The sequence below is a fragment of the Pteronotus mesoamericanus genome, unplaced genomic scaffold, assembly GCF_021234165.1.
Source record: "Pteronotus mesoamericanus isolate MK-2021 breed Mesoamerican mustached bat unplaced genomic scaffold, CSHL_Meso_final contig_90, whole genome shotgun sequence".
Lineage (NCBI taxonomy): Eukaryota > Metazoa > Chordata > Mammalia > Chiroptera > Mormoopidae > Pteronotus > Pteronotus mesoamericanus.
This window is the reverse complement of record NW_026555277.1, coordinates 17,455,716-17,472,876: the sequence shown is the minus strand read 5'-3', so window position 1 is coordinate 17,472,876 and position 17,161 is coordinate 17,455,716. Positions and strand designations below refer to the sequence as shown.

The following is a 17,161-nucleotide window of genomic DNA, read 5'->3' as shown; positions in this document are numbered from 1 at the left end:
GCAACCACGCCGCCTCGCACTAGGCGCAGGCGCACCCCATAGCTGAGCGCGGGGTCTGGTGCCCTGCAGGAAAAGTGAGAAATTGGGGTACACGACCATACATCGCTTTTAAAATCTCTGAGGTCTCCCCTCGGTCCTAACCCGGAAGATAAGAAAACTAGACATTCTCTTCGGTAGGCTTTCGTATCACTGAGTCCTCAAATCGCTGCGAACGAACATTTTTGGACCTATGAAGGATCCTTCAAATCTCGCGATACGAGCAGCTCGCGGGGACGCTGTCTTGACTGTGCCTGAATGTAACCGCGGGGTCCTGATCAAAGGTGAGTGCAGGACGTTCCTAGGCGGAACAGTTGGCGGTCCTACACTTTTAACTACTTTTCGGAGGAAGTTTCAGGAATTAACCGGGCATTAAGTTTAGGGAGGTGGTTTAGTACTGGATGGCCTGGTTCCGAAAGGACGGACTCCGGGGCACTTTCTGAAACCTGGTGAGACTGGCTGGTTGTGTTTCACTCCCAAACGCAGGCTACACGCAAACATCAGTTTGGTTTGCTGCTTCCTCCTGAGTCAGTCTGCTTTGTTCAACTCCCTTTTCTTAATAGTCTGGCTTCGGTCGTTGCTAAATCCTCGTGTTAAAAGGTATCCATCAACGTTAAACCCTTCAGTTTCTTGAAGACATCTCCAAGGCAGTGGTAACATAAAATCCGACCCTGCAGAGGAAGCTTTGCAGGGACACTTTTCCACCAGAAATCCACTTCTCCCCCTCCTCCTCCACTTTTTAAAAAATTTAAGTTCATTTATACAACGACTACTTCCAAAGTCACCTGGTCCCTTTGAGAATGTACACATTGTGATAGAAGGGGAGGAAGTACATATTAGTAAGAAAGTTTTACCATTTTAGTGTAAATCTTTCATGTCAACATAGGTCCCCAGTTAGTCTGTGTTGAATGCATTTCATTTGTTTAGGTAAAAGTTTTGCTTCATTTTTTATTCCTTTCATAACCCCTTCTCTTACAGGGGGAAAAGAACAGACAAGTGCATGTGTTCCCGTTCACTGATAGAAGCAACGTTTGTATCATATCGACAACCTTAAAGCCATTGGGACGTGTTTCAGTGGATAGCAAAATGAATAACCGAGCAGGATCCTTTTTATGGAATCTCAGGCAATTCAGCACTGTAGTTCCAACAAACAGAACTGTGAGGCTGTATCCTTTGGGATTTTGCAGACCAAAAGTTGTTTATTCAAATTGGAGCCCAGGAAACCTTCTCTTAAATAACTTTGACAGAAAGAAATCATCCGTTAGCTATCTCTTTCATGATGCCTTGTTTTTTAAATCAGGAGATGGTGCCTTTCAAACAAAGGTTGTAGGCACTGTAACAACCTTTGGAGTCAGCAGACTGCTTTGTCCTAGAAGACTGTGCTTTGACTCAAAACAGTCTTCTGTCTGTGATAATGGGCTGAAGAAAATAAACTTTCATCATGAGGCCTCCAATGAAGATGTGCTCACGAAGGAAACAAAAGCAACCCCAATCACCTGGAGAAAACTGTCTCAGGAGTGTAATTCCCTGAGGGATGTGTTAGATACATTTTCAGAAGCACCTACATTTCCTAGTAGTACCTATTTCTCAGCAATGTGGACAATTGCCAAAAGGATGTCTGACGACCAGAAACGCTTTGAGAAACAACTGATGTTTAACCACCCTGCATTTACCCGGCTGTGTGAACAAATGATGAGAGAAGCCAAGATCATGTACTATGACCACTTGCTGTTCAGTCTTCATGCTGTGGTGAAGCTTGGTATTCCTCAGAACACTCTGTTGGTGCAGACTTTGCTGAGGGTGGTTCAGGTAAATTCAAAAGGAAACTTAAATATCCTTTTACTGGGTTTGCATATCTTGAAAGAATGAAGGGAAATAGCAATGTAGTCTTGGCATGTCTTGAAATAATGCGGGGAAATAGAGACAGTGGAATGGTGGTCTCCTTTATATTTATTTCTATATGTATGATTTAGAGTCCATAAATTAGCTAGGTCTTTCTTTCCTTTTGCTATGGAGATTTATGAAAGCTTGTCTCGTTTTTCTTCTCCAGAGTCGAGTGATAGTAATAAGTTAAAATGAGGAGAGATGTAAAATATACAAGGAAAGTTGTTTAGTTGAAGGAAGGAGGAAAAGGAAGGGAACTAATATATTTTGAGTACCTACACCTTTTACTTATATAATTATATTTAACCTTTTCAACAGCTATGCAAAGTTGATGTTACCTAAGTTTTACAGCTGGGGAAACCGACTTAGTGATGTTAAACAAGTTTGCTAAAGTCATACAACTAGCAGATTCATTCATGCCGTAAACATTTATTGGGTGTCCACTGTGTATCAGTTACTATACTTGCCTCTAAGGGTATAAAGATACAGAAGACATGATTCTTGCCCTTATAATCTAGAGGGAATATGGGTATTTAGTAGGCAATTACAAAAATAACCAGCAATCATTTGAGTCATTTATTAACTATGTTATAGGCATTGTACTGAGCACGAGGGATTAAGACTGTGAACAAAATAATGGTCGCAAAGCCCATTCACTGCAATGAAACAAAAATACAGAGTCTTATGAGAGTGTGTAATGGGCTTCCAGTCTAGAGAGGAGGAGGCCTTCATGATGGCAAGAGGAGAGGGGGGTAAGGATACAGGATTAGTGTTTGAGACAGAGAGATGTTTGAAACACAATTGCCTCATGTAATCCTCAGTGTAGCCTTTTAAAACAGGTACTGTTACTCTCATCGTACCAGAGAATAGGAAATAGAGGCTTAGAGAGGTTAAAAAACTTGCCCAAGGTCACATATCTGTTAATGTCACTATTTGTAGGTACTTGATAAATATATCTGGAATGAATGACACCTAGTCCATTGTGGAACTAGGATTCAAGTCTAGTAGGAGATGATATCTGAGCTGAATCCAAGGAATGAAGGAATGCACCACAGTTTGTGAGAGGCTAATAGTGAATGGGATGGTTTTTCAAACAGGAGATTGCATGCTCATCCCAGAGCAAAAGCTTGGCAAGCTTGGGGAGCTGGAAGTAGTTCAGTATGGCTGAAATACAGAACGTTGGGGTGGTGTGTTGGAGTGAGTGGGGAGGAAATTGGGAATGTGGTGGTTGTGGAGGAGGAGTTGGGGGTAGTGACAAGATACGAGGCTGGAAAAGGGGGGAATCAAAGACCCTTTTATGCCTGGCTAAGGAGTTTGTATTTATCCTATAGGCAATGAGAATCCATTGAAGTATTTTAAGCAAAGGATTGGGATGCTCATATTTGTATTTTACATCACTCTGTGAGTGGAGAATGGATTGGAAGGAGGGTAAAATGGATGGGGGAGCCACTTTTTGTTTTAAACAAGGGAGTCAGGGTCCTGGTGGATGTCACTGAATCTACACCAGATGTGATGAGGGAAGGATAGCTTATTAAAGTGATCATTTGCCTTTTGAGCGTGAACATCTCAGACTTCTAAATTTAATGAGCATAACTAAATAATTTATTTTTAAGCACTTACTGTTGTATTCATGATGACCTGGAGTCCTAAGAAGAGATAAAAATAATGTTTGATAAAAGTTATTTCAGAAGCAGAGGAATCTAATCAATATCAAATGGATTTTCAGTGATAATGGTGAATGTAAAGAAACTTCGGTACGTAAAAGAGTATTGTATTAACTATTTGGAAAATTCACTATTTCTGACACTTTATTTCCCAAAGATGCTGTTTATTAAGGACTCACTCTGTATGAATTATTGGTTTCATATTTAGTCCCTTAATTGAAAGCATCAGTTGAGTGGTTTTGCATGGGTACAATAGTCTACTATGGGCTCATCATCTGTAGTGTTTTTGTCATTATATTTCAATAGGAACGTATCAATGAGTGTGATGAGAAATGTCTTTCAGTTTTGTCAACTGTTGTAGAGGCCATGGAGCCATGCAAGAATGTGGATGTTCTCCGAGCAGGACTGAGGTGAGAGCTCTGTCATGCTTTCTTTGTGTGGCAATCTCTGTTTCTCTAATATCTCAAATCAAAACCCAGCGGAAAGCTGAACTGTTTTTTTAAAGCTGAACTGTTTTTTCTTTTTTGGGTTTTTTTTGGTTTGGGGGAAACTTTGATGGTAGTTATATTCTTTAAAACCTTATTAAACTTAAAAACCTGACTCTGGATCAGGTAAAACTGGGAATAATGCTGCTTTTAGGATCCACCATAAGAAAGAAAGGTGTGGGTAACATTGAAATCTAAGTTGAAGATATAGTACTGATGGGAGCTGGGAGAGCGTTGACAGGTACTCAACTTACGATGGTTATTTGGGCACTATGTGGAGGTCACAGGACGCTGGCCTGGCTTGACAAGGAACTTGCGTTTTATAATTTATAAAATTGACACAATGATATACTGTCATAGGCCAGTGAGAATAATACTTAATTCCCTTTTTCATTGACTATGCATTGGGCTATCCTACTCTAATCTCAAGTGATTTGTTCATGTATAAAGACAGCGAAAGGGGAAATAATGCTAGCGGATCTTTCGCTAACTCCTTACCCTGTCTTTGGCAGTAGATATGTCTATGGGCTTCGTATTTCTTGCCTAGAAGTAGGAGCTGGACCAGATGGCATTTAAGATTTCTCTTCTGGTTTTACGGTTCTAGGTCTGTGATAGTTATTGTGTTTAATTACAGGATACTAGTTGATCAACAAATTTGGAAAATAGAACGTGTCTTCACATTACAAGCTGTGATGAGAAGTATTGGAAAAGATGCACCAATTTCTCTTAAAAAGAAACTGGAGGTAAAGACCTGAATTTTCTCTAGTGGATGAGATTTGAAAAAAATATTTCTTGTGATATACTTTTACTTTCTGTCGTCAATTGCTTTTAACACGTTGTGCTTTAAACACATTCCTTTTGTGTTTAACTTTGTTAAAGTGAAATAATAGAAGTAGATTTATATTTATCTGTGTATATAAATATATATTTAATCTATATGTCTATTTGAGTCATTTTACTCAAACTTTATCCTTTTTATTTAAATATAGAAGCTTAAGTTATTTTACAACAAATGATCAATTAAGTTTAATCTTGTTTTTCTTCAGATGAAAGCTTTGAGGGAACTAGACAAATTTTCTATTTTGAATAGCCAACACATGTTTGAGGTACTAGCTGCCATGGATCACCGCTCCATTATACTGTTGAATGAATGCAGCAAGATGGTCATTGGTAAAGGAAATTTCTCTTTTGTGATTTTTAGCATTTACCTACTGCCCTGGACTATATTAGTTTTTTTTGTTTTAAGAACTTTGCTTTTACATGTGAAAAGTATCGGATGATATGGTTAGATCTAAATTTTATTTTTGCCTGTAGTTCTTTTCCTTTTTCTTTCTTTCTTTTTTCTTTTCACAATACTGTGCTATTTCTAAAAAAGTATTGAGTGTTGAGTATCTTGGATCTTCCATTACAAACTATCTGGTAATTTTTGTTTGTTTGTTTAACTCATTCTTAAAGGTAATATCCATGGGTGTCCTATTAAAATATTGATCAACATAGTACAGTCTTGCAGAGACCTCCGATACAGTAATTTAGATCTTTTCAAGGGGATAGCAGATTATGTGGCTACAACTTTTGACATGTGCAAGTTGAAACATGTAAGTATGCTAATAGGTTAGAATAAGCCTCAGAAACATATTCAAGAAGCATATTAATTTATTTAGCACTCTAGGTATTTCTCCATCAGCTTTATAGCAGTTAAGATACCAAAATATTCCAATGCTAAGTTGACTTTTGAAAAATTAACTCCTTATCATTTTTGTCTGGGAGTTACCTCTTATTGTACCACTCAATCTTTTGATTTTTTCTATCTGAAATAAAAAAATATATTGCTCAGTGTTTGCTCTTCTATTTCATTATTTTAAAAGTTGTCTGGTACTTTAGATATTAGAATTAGTTCTGTCTTTCTCCCTTTTTTTTGTTAGATTTAAAGTAATCTGGGTGATGTGACAGGCTTATGCTTTTTGAAGAATAAAATGTCATTACTTAATGATCATGTCTATTTTTTTATTTATGGAATGTTTGCTTATTTTCTCTAGAGTAAGGACCTTTAAAACCAGGTACTGTGTTAGTAATATAAACATGAATAAAGCAGCCAGTAAAACTTCTTTCTGCAATTAATGAAGAAAGATTAATTGTAAATGTTAGGTCAGTAGGTTCAGTTTACTTTGGAGGGAAAGAAAAATATTGAATTTGCCATAGACATTGATTTTGGAAAGAGGAGTAGTAATCATGAGAAGGACAAAGAGGGAAATGAGAAATGAATTGGAAATTTTAATTTAATCGTAATTTTTCATTTCTGTTCTCATTTATAGAAATTCATATTGGATATAGAAAATTTTCAGTTACCACTGAGATATTAGAATCTAGGAAGTATCTAGGTTTGGAGGAAGGAGCAGTTCAAAACTGAGTTGGTCACTTTGAAAAACTTCAGAAAAGGTGTATTTAAAGTATTCTTCAGGTCTGTTGTATGAAAAACTTGTAGGATAGGATCTATTTTTAATGAAATGGAAACATTGTATACTCTGGTTTTATGCTTATTAAAAGGTTGCTTAATAACAATATCTGACTCAAAAATTACTGGAACAGATTTTGGGAGAAAAAGATAACTGTGCCTCTTTAGGGAATGTTCTCTTAATCAGGACAGTTCTATGGCTCTTTAAATTTTTTGAGATCTAACTGAATTACTCCTAGAATACTGTAATTATTAAAAACTTCTTCCTCAATTCACTCTTTTTTTGAAGGTTCTTTTTCTCCTTACTTTATTTGAAAACCTTGCCTTTCGACATGCTGGTTTGATGGACTTATTTATGAAGAAGGTAATAAATGAACCTGACTGCCTAAACATGAAACACCTGGTGTCTGTCCTTCATGTGTATTCTTCTCTGAATCACCTGCACAGGTCCCAGACCCAAGAGTATGTACTATTCTTTTTTTTTACCTTTTTATTGCCACATAATGTATTTATAGAAAAGATTACAAATCATCACGAGGTCAATGAATTATTACAGGTAAATACATCCAGGGCCATCGTCCATGGCAAGAAATAAAACATAGTATTATGTATTTATGAAGTTACACAGAGTTTTATTTTACTTTTGCTGTTCTTTGTCTTGCTTATTCCTTTGTTCTTTCTGATATATTTATGATATAATGAAATAGGAGGCTCATTTCAAACTTTCCCAGTTTATTCCCTCAGCTTCTAAGTTCATATTTCAGTTTTGAACCTACCTATTCATTTGGTTCCAAACCATTGCTTTCTATTTTCATTTTTACCCACAACCATGCATTTCTTCTACTAAATGCAGCAGTTCCTCAAACATACCACCCAGTACATGTTTCCTTCCTTTCTACCTAGTTAGGGATCGTTAAAAAACAAGAAATGCGTATGAAATGTCATTTGTTAGAAGAGTTAAAAGCACAGACTCTGGCAACATTTTGCTTAGATTTGAACTGATCTCTGCCATTCATGAGCTGCTTTTGGCAAGTTACTTATCTCTGTCTCAGTTTCTTCATCTCTTCAATGGGGGATAAGAAATAAAAGTTATTTGTGTCGCATTGGGTTGTTGTGAGGATTAAATGAATTAACCTATGTCAGATTCTTAGAACAATTCCTGGCACACAGTAATTGTTAGATTAAAAAATAGAGAGAGTATCGGTCACAGAGGCCTTGGAGGAGCAAACAGTGGCAGTTCTGAGGGTCTCCATGGCAGGAGGTACTCAATGGCCATCTCCTTGCCCTTGCGTGACTTGACTTCAACTGTTTTCTGTCCCGGTAGTTTTCCCTCGAGATTCAGGTTTTCCCAAAGAGAAATCTGACCAAGTTGGGGTCACATGCCCGTCCCTTTGCGACAGGTACTCTCCATGATACTGAGAGACTCAGTTCGTACTGTGCTTCTTGTGCCCCTAGCTGTCTCCATCACGACCCCCGGGCTTGTCACATCTCACTCAAGCCTCCAGTGAAGCCTTGACCTCTCGCTGTAACTCTTTGTCGACAAGTCTGTCTCTGCCCCTCACGTGGGAAAGCTCTGTAGAGTCAGACCCAGGTTGCTGTTATTCTAAACTTAGTGTGGAGTCCGGCACAGGATAGGCATGTCTGGTGATAAAGATTGAAACGTGGTCCGCAAATTCAGCCTTCTTCTCCTCCCCCGGCTTGGTTTTCTTATTGAGGCTGCCTTCCATGTACCTCTGATACTTTATTAACTAGTACTGTCAACTTGAGTGGTAATTAAAACTTCATTTTTATTTTAAAATTGAATTTATTCGGGTGACATTGCTTAACAAAACCATACAGGTTTTAAGGGTACAACTCAGTAAGTTCACATGATTTGCACACTGTGTCATGCGCTCATCGCCCCAAGCAAAGTCTGTTTCCGTCCCCATTTCCCTCCCATCTTTGCTCACCTCCACCCACTCCCCACCCCTTTCCCTGTGGCTGTCATACTGTGTTGTCTGTGTCTTTGTGAGATATATATATACACATATATATATATATAATATACCATATGTATATGTGTGTGTTCCCTTAATCCCTTCATACTCTTTTATCCAGTCCCCTAGCGCCCCCTCCCCTCCCACAAAAACTTTAGAAATAGACCCACAGATTCCATGGGATTAGGAGAACTAACACTAGGTCACGTGGTTAGGGAGTTTTTCAGCTGACTGTAGACATCTCAAGAAATAACCTTGTCCAATAAAATTGTTATATTGGAAATAAAGGGAGAAATAATAATGGTAACTCTCAATTGTCACATAAAGATTGAGAGATGTGATGAAACACATGAGGAGCAGGATCATACAGAGGGGGAGTCAGGAGCATCGTACTGTTGTCTGTCTTCTCTGCTTTCATTTAACCTGCTGGTTCTCAGTGGGGGACGATTTTGCCTCCCAGGGGGCATTTGTTGCTCTCCGGGGACTTGAGTTTTCATGCTGGGGAAGGGGTGCAGGGAAGAGAGTTCTGCTGTCCTTTAGTGGGTAGAGGCACGGGGATGCTACTGACGTGCTGCTGCAGACAGGGTTGCCCTGCACAGAGGGTGGCCCAGCCCAAACATCAGTGGTGCTGCGATTGGGAAGTCTCCCTCTCCCACCTCAGCACGCCTCCTTTGGAGAAACGGGGGCGATGACAGTGTGGCTGACAGGTCAAGATTTATCCGTGGGAATTTTCCAAATGCCCATGAACGTGCAGTTGCTTGAACTTGGTATTCCGAAGACTACTAGAGAAAAAGTTTGTGTTCCTCCGCCCTAGTGCAGTTAAGGAAGCAAGTGTCGTACATCCAGAGGAAGGCCGTAAATGTTGGGGAGCACACCAGCGCTTTGTGGAGGAGGAAGGACGGTGGCATCTTAGGCTGGCATGGCAAAGGTTTTAGAAGCAGGATGATTGAGAGCATTTGGGGAGGGAGTTGGCTAGTTGAGATGTATTAGATAGGAAATTTGTAGAAAATTTGGTGTAACACTTTGTATATCTACATATTGTACATGAATCATTTAATTATGTGATAACCTCTGGGAAAGAAGGTATGTTAAATCCAAAGTATCTTCTGGGACTTGAAACCTAAGGGAGAAAGCCTTTAACATTTAAACTCTTATTTCAGCCCTTTGGTTCCTTCTCGATCTGTGCATATCGCCAGATTTGCATCTCTGGTCGTTTGTATATTCCTGGACTCCACGACTCCTGTGGATTGCATATGGCCTCTAGATCCCTGGTCAACAATTCTGGAAGTCAGTTCCTACTTCTTTTATTTTTGTCAGTTATTTACTATTTACTAACGATCGTGCAAAGTGATTTTTTAAAACCACTTTATTGAGGTATAATTAACATGTAAAAAGCTGTACATATTTAATGTGTACAACTTGGTGAGTTTTTAGATCATTATTCTTGACTCATTCTCCTCTTGTCCTTATCTAAGTTTATTTGTTCATTTAGTTAGAAAATGTGTGCCACGCACTCAGGTGCACAGGACAAAGATGAGTAAGACATAACCTTCTAGCCCAAGGATTCTGTGTAATTGGTAAGGCAGACATGCAAATTGGAGTGATAGCGTCTTATACAGGACAGAGGGACATGGAGGAGGGTGTGCCCAGAACCTAGCAGGGCAAAGTGGAGGGTCGAGGTGGGTTCCAAGTAGTGCTCTTTGGAGGAGATGGTACCTGAGCAGATCCTAGAAGACGGCTACCTAGGAGGGAAGATGAGCAGAAAAGAACTTTCTTAGTAGAAGGACTCCATGTTCAAGTCAGGGAGGAAAGAAACAGCAGAGCACAGGCAGGGAACAACACATGGTTTGGTGTTGCGGAGCCATAAGGTGCAGGACGAGGGAGGCCTGGAGAGGAGGTCACCTGCAGGGGCTCCGGACTTCCTCACCTGCGGCCTTTCTCCCTGCAAGTTCAGTCATCACCAGGTCGTACGTGCCGCCTCGCGGGTGTCTCCAGAACCGTGACATCGCTCCCATCCTGCTGTAACTCCCGCAGTCCTACTTAGCCTGCCTTAGCCTCCCCCCTCCGCCCCCCCCCCATTCCCGTCCTCCCCCATCGGCTCCTACCCTCCAACTTTCCAGTTGATCGCAAACACCCTCCTTTACAGCCTCATTGTCAGTCAGGGCTCACTTCAGGGCACGCCTGGCCCTGCTGTCAGAGTAGCTTATCTGGGCTTCAGCCCCACTGGTTACTGACTATAGTGCAAACAATGGGCACTTTCCGCTTTCCATTCCTTTGCTTAGTTTCAAATGATTCTCTCTTTCCTCATCTTTTCCACTTACTGAAGTTCTTCTTACCCCAAAGCCATTGTTTACGTACTGTCCTGTGCACTGTCACGGTACTTTGCATGTGCTTCAGGTTTGTCTACATAACGACATACAGCTTATGCCCTAAGAGTCAGACAGGCCTGGTTTCAAAAGGTACTTGTGCCGTTTATTAGCAGTGGCACCCTGGGTAAGTGACCTTCCCTAATTTTGATCTTTCCTCTCTCTGTGCTTAACAGCTGTGTTATACGGGGTGATAGGGTTAGACTTATGATTTTTTAAAGCTCAGAATATCGACAGCTAGAGGATATGAATTGGTTATAAAACTGCAGTGGTGTTCCAGGCCTTATGGACATACTCATGATGAAAGTCGAGCATAATGGTTAAAAGGCTCTGGAGCCTGACAGCCTGGGTTCCAATGCTCTCTCTGCTACTTCCTGGCTGTGTTTTCTTGGAGAAGTTACTCAACCTCTCTGAGCCTGTATTCTCATCTTTATTATGAGGATAATAATAATATATTCCTTGTAGAGTTTTCATAGGAACTGAATGAGTTAAAACCTATAAAACATTTGCCCTGTGCAAGACAATGATAGCTAACTTTTACTGAGAGATGTATATTTATTATGAGATAGTCACCTGACCTGAAATATGTGTGAATACTTATTTCAAGCCTGATTTTTTAAAATCTTTTTTCTTTGGACTCCTTAAAGCCATTGGTGCTATGGCGCCTCACCAGCTCTACCATGACCTTGTCTTCTCTTTACATTTGAAAGCTGATTTTTTCTTTGTTGCCCTGAAGGTTCCTCAATGTCATGGCCAGTGCTCTGACTGGTTATCTCTACCATATCTCTTCGGAAAGCCTGTTGAGTGCTGTGTATTCATTTTGCTTGATGAACCACTTTCCCTCGGCTCTTATTAATCAGCTTCTCCAAAAGGACATCATCGACGAGCTGCTGATGTCAGGTAGGATGTCAGTGCATGACGGTGACTGAAACAAGCAGTACCACCAGCTGCCGTGTGATTCTGAACGGGGCTTGGTCGGTGCAGTGTCAAAACATACGAACAGATTCTGCTGAGGGAAGGAGCAGTGACGGGGAAGTCAGAGGACATGCAGAACGCAACAAGGAGAAACACATCGTCATCATTCCTTTCATTTACTCCTTACACCCAGAGCCGAGGTGCTTGTACCTCCCCATCCTTGTGTGCCACCTCTGAAGCCAAACAAATCAACTCTTGCAATTATAAGTACGTTGTTGATCATGGCCTGTAATGAAGGCACAGCCTGTTAGGTCAAGAAACCAACTAGTTACTAAAGTAGTGAATTATTTGCTCTAGGAACCAAATTGTTGATTTTAAACAAGGAAAAGCAGTATCAGGCTAGGAGTACAAAATTTGATGTGTCTGAGAATAGAGTAGTTTAAGTTCTTTTAGAAACAACAAATGAAATTACAAAGTTGGAGGAGAAGAAATACCATGTTTAGATTGTTCAAGTAATGTGTTGGTGGCGGGGACAGCCTGGAACCCAGGAGACCTGGATCCCAGTGTCAGCTTTGCCTTTAGTTGCTCATGAGCTGTCTTAACATTCCTGGGCATTTCTTCATTTCTTCAGTGAAGCATTTAGACTAAATCACCTTGAAAGATATTTTAGACCTTAAAACGTTATCAATTACGGAGTATTGATCTAGACACTATGGGAACTAGGGGGACACAGAGAGATCCCTCCTGATAAACAGATCATCAGAAATATAAGTGCATTGGTACAGTTTCTTAATTGTGGCATTAATATTTTTTCTGAAGTACTCATTTCCTCTCTTTTTCTCTTAGATAACAAGGAGAGGCATGTTCACAGGCTTCATGTTTTGGCTGCCTGTCTAAAACTCGATGATGTTCCTTACTACAAGGCCATGGACTTAGCCCTGCCATCGTGGCTGCCCACAACATTACATGCAAATGCAAAGGTTGCCGAGGTGCTGCGTAGCCTGCTGGGAGAGGGATACTTCTCTGAAAATGTACAGTTGCCACATAATTACCATATTGGTATGGAACTTGATATGATTTTCATCTATTTTATTTTGTTGGTTTTCCTTTCTTTCTGACAGGGACTGGGAGCTGTCCGGGGCGCTTCAGCGTTGCGCAGGCAGGCCCTGCAGCGGGGCCACTGGGCTTTGGGCTCTCACACTGCCCGTGCTGTGGCTTTAGCCACTTATGACCTCGCTTTCCTGATGTGTAAAATGGCACTAATAATAGAACCCACCCCCTAGGGTTCCCGTGACAAGTAAATATGATTGTACATATGAAGTCCAGAGCGGTGTCTGGCACTTGGTCAGTGCAATCATGTTAGCTGCTCCCATTGTCATTGGTAGTAGCAGGGATTTTTGAAACAGAAAATCACTTGGAGCAATGTTTGAAAAATTAATATCAATTGTTTTCTTTCAGATTTTGAAATCAGAATGGATTCTAACAGGAGTCAAGTGCTTCCACTTTCTGATGCAAATGTGGTAACTTCCACTACAGATGTGCAAAGGTTGCTTACATCTCTTCATTTGCTGAGCTTTCTTATTTTAAATCTTAATTCTGAAAGACTTCCTATGAAATAGCAGTCACAATGCTAAGACTTTATATTTCTGTGGAGCTTGTATTGCACCAAGAGACCTCTCAGCCACCGATCTGCTCCTTAGGTGTTAAGTGTGGGCATGGTGGCCGAAGACAGTGGTCTGGAGTTGGGCCATTTAATGAAATAGGCAATTTTTACAAATTAAGTTTTAAAGCTAAACAATCCAGAAAAAGTGTTCATGTAATTGAAACTATCAGTGCAGTGTAAATGTTTGACAAGATAATGCAACAGTGATTATGAAGAATTAGGGCATCTACAAAAATCAAGTACCCAATATTTTTCTCTACCACGAAGACTTTTGTAAAGGTAGAGAAACTTTAGCTTTTTCGTTAGGCTATATTGTATATGGGTCAGACTGTATCAAAGCAGATCCGAAGCTGTGTGCCTGCCCCACACACTACGAGTGGGGTGTGTCTAGGAGAAATGCAGTGCTGCCCCGGGAGAATTCTTCCAGATAGGCGCATCAGCTCGTGTTGCACACGTCTGGTGCTCAGCAGCCTTTGTGGAAGGGTTCCGCGGGGCCCTGTGGGGCACACAGACATGGGTCAGACGTGGACTCCAACTCCAGGCCACTAATGTCCTATATTGCTTTACAAGACATGCTCGTAAATACGGTAGAGAGAGGTACAGAAAAATCTGTAAGGATTCAAACTTCTAGCCGCCCATCCCTCTCTGTTCACATACAGCTCTAGCGTTTGCCTCTTTCCGCATCCATCACCTTGTTCCTTGGCTGTCTTTCTCACCCGTTGTCTTCTCTGTGCTTGTTGACTGTCTCCCCTCAAACAAAGGCTTTCTCTCTGCATCACTGAAAGATCATTTTTCTTTTTCAAGTTCTCCTCTGCTTTGGCATCATAATATAACATAGTAGCTTTCAGCCTAAGGTACTGAAGAAGGGAGCATTCCTTTAGAAATACAATTTTTTCCCTCTTATCTGTGATCTCAGATAGCAGCCAGAGTATAACAGGAGACAGTAGGGATACAAATGTCTTTTCTTTTTCCCAAAGGCCAAGAGCAATGAAAAAATCAAATTACATGTTCCACATTTTTGATACGCATACAGATTTTATCTCTTTAAGTTTTGTCTTTTAGTGTTCTCTTCTGTGTATTTGGTCTCCCTAGTCTGGTTTCTAAGTGGTCTCTCAGGGAGACAGTCTGTATAAGAAGGGCATTTACCATTTGGTATTACCTACATCAGCACTAACACTGGTGGCACAAACAACTACATTTAGGTCAGAGATTAGTAAAGTGTTAAAATGGACGCTTTCATATTTGACATTTTTCCTTATCGGGACTGTAGCCACCCTTAAAGATGATTGACGGGTAACCGTGTGAAGCATTTTTATAAGCTTTTGGTTGCTAAAGTAGCCTTCATATACTGGAATATTTATAGAAGCCAAGTAACAAGGAAGTGAAGGACTAAGACAGTAAGGAATGCTGAGGACTGCAGTCTATGGAGAGCTGAACTCCGAAATCTCCAAAGAACAGAGATACAGCAAGATTGTAAGTGGTCATCGCATTAGTAACTAGTCTCATATTGTGTATTTTTATTTTCAGATTAGCTATACTCAGTGTTCCTAGATCTACTTACTGTTTGGATTTAACCCACCCCAGAGGATTCCTTGCTATGAAAATGCGTCATTTGAAAACAATGGGTTTTCATGTGATCTTGGTAAGAAAAAAATGCAAATGACATATTCATTAGCTATTGAGGTCCATTCTGCCAGGAATGTTGTAGTTGAAGCTGCTTACTAGGATTGTAGAGGAATTGTCAGCAATATCGAAATAAGTGTTTTACTTATTGTTTCCTGATACATGATCTGGCTTCTACTTAAATGATTACTATCATTTATTAGAGATTTTATAAATGCACCATTCAGTCAACTTTGGTCCTTTTTGTTAAAGTTTTGTTTTAATGGGCCAGTGTGAGACTGCTCTAGAATGTGTATCACCAGAAAAAGCTGGATGGTTATAAGAGGAGGATTCTTCCTCTTCCTTCATGTGCTTCATTTTGATTCCGAGCACCACAGTTTTTCTTTTTCTTACTTTCTTTTTATTTAGTTTTTATTGTGTTTTTTCCATTACCATTTATTCTCCTTATACTCCCCTCCCCCCAGCAACCCCCACACTGTTGTCCATGCCCATGAGTCCTCCCTTTTTGCTTTTCGTGAACAGCCTCGCCAGATGTATGGAGCAAGAACTTTACAAGCAAATTTATATTTATGTTAATGTTGGGATCTGTCTAAATGTCACTCACAGGTCCTGTACATCATATGAAATGTAAACATTCTAATCTTCATTATGGTACCTAAGTATTCAAAAGCTTATTACACGTGGATTCTGAGGTTAAGATGGCCTCTTTCTGTTAACGGTCTACTATTTAAGACCTTTTTTCCATATTGGCTGTTATATATAGTCTAGGGATAATTACCCAAGAAAGGAATTTTTGTACCCTTTAGAGGACCTTTCAAGTTATAATTTTCAGTGTTAGAGCCTTCTTCTACCCTAGTACAATCTAACTAATCCTTTAAAATGTGAGTAATTACAAGGTAACATTTGCTTTTAAAAAAGCAGTCAGCTTCATGTTACTTTAACATGTTTGGATCTAGAAACTAGCTTTTCTTTTATGTGTCATCATTTTCTTGCAAACTGATTATTTTCCTCTTTCTTTGGTAAGGTTAATAACTGGGAGATGGAAAAACTAGAGATGAAGGATGCAGTAACATTTTTGAAGTCTGAAATCTACTCAACTGAAGCCCCTTCTACTGCTGATGTTAATTTTCAAAGCACGTGTTAAAGTAAAAAACAATCATTTCATATTTGGAGACAGACATAAATTTGTAAAAATAATTTTAATAAAGACTATAATTCAACTGTCAATGGAATTCACTTGACTGCTCACCATAAAAAAAGTGTTACTTCAGTTCACTATCAAAATTAATTTTAAGAATGGAAGAGCTGTGATCACTGACATTTTAGAAAACGTAGGTTTTACTGTTTCTCATTAGCTTTGATGCATTGAAAACTGCTTTCTTGGATGTGGGGGTTTGCAGGTAAGCTGGTGTTTGGATCTATGTGTTTATACTCTTGCTATAGGCTATTTGAGGATTCAGGCATTGGCCACATTTCAAGCATTGGCCACATAGCAATTGGACCAAGTTCTCAAATTGTAGACTATGAGAACCAAGGAGGTAGCAGGTTAGAAATGGGTGAGAATCAGGCACCTGCATTTGTCACGTTCTAGGTGGAGGTGGTTTGTGGGCCACACTAAGAAACACAGATGAGATAACAGAGATGGCAAGGAGTCCACATTTATTGAAACTGACAGGCTGTGAGTTGCTAACCCTGAATTCCTGCCACTATTGAGGTCATTCCTGTCCTGTTCTTCCTCTTTCTCCTTCCTGCTACTTGGTATAGTCTTTTAAATCATAGGCCCCCAACCTTTTTGGTACCAGAGGCCGGTTTCCACCAGCCTGCAGAGGGGGGTGGTGTATGTCAGGAGGCAAAGCTCGGGTGGGGGTGGGGGGGATCAGGAGGTGGTTCCTAACAAGCCATGGGCCAGTACAGGTAGCGGCCCAGGGGTTAGGGACCCTTGTTTGAAATTACGTATAGAGCCCTGGCTGGTGTGGCTCAGTGGATTGAGTGTCTGCCTGCAAACCAAAGGGTTGCTGGTTCAATTTCCAGTCAGGGCACATGCTTGGGTTGTATGTGGGCCAGGTCCTCAGTCGGGGGCATGTGAGAGGCAACCAC

At 40.3% G+C, this 17,161-nt stretch overlaps 1 protein-coding gene across 1 annotated transcript; it reads left to right on the top strand.

Moving 5' to 3' along the window:
* Nucleotides 1-256: 256 nt before the first annotated feature.
* FASTKD2 (FAST kinase domains 2) lies at nt 257-16,306 on the top strand. The gene is made up of 12 exons (XM_054585759.1): nt 257-320; nt 1,015-1,845; nt 3,891-3,994; nt 4,704-4,812; nt 5,116-5,239; nt 5,525-5,664; nt 6,811-6,983; nt 11,600-11,763; nt 12,625-12,837; nt 13,237-13,324; nt 14,969-15,083; nt 16,089-16,306. Exons 2-12 carry the CDS (start codon nt 1,123-1,125, stop codon nt 16,206-16,208), a joined length of 2,073 nt encoding a protein of 690 aa, XP_054441734.1. The 5' UTR covers nt 257-320; nt 1,015-1,122; the 3' UTR covers nt 16,209-16,306.
* Nucleotides 16,307-17,161: the final 855 nt, after the last annotated feature.

Coding starts and splice junctions, on each gene's coding strand:
- FASTKD2 (XM_054585759.1), top strand. CDS start 1,123: ATGAATAACCGAGCAGGATCCTTTTTATGGAATCTCAGGCAATTCAGC. Junction 4,813..5,115: donor CTCTTAAAAAGAAACTGGAG/GTAAAGACCTGA, acceptor GTTTTTCTTCAG/ATGAAAGCTTTGAGGGAACT. Junction 6,984..11,599: donor CACAGGTCCCAGACCCAAGA/GTATGTACTATT, acceptor GTTGCCCTGAAG/GTTCCTCAATGTCATGGCCA.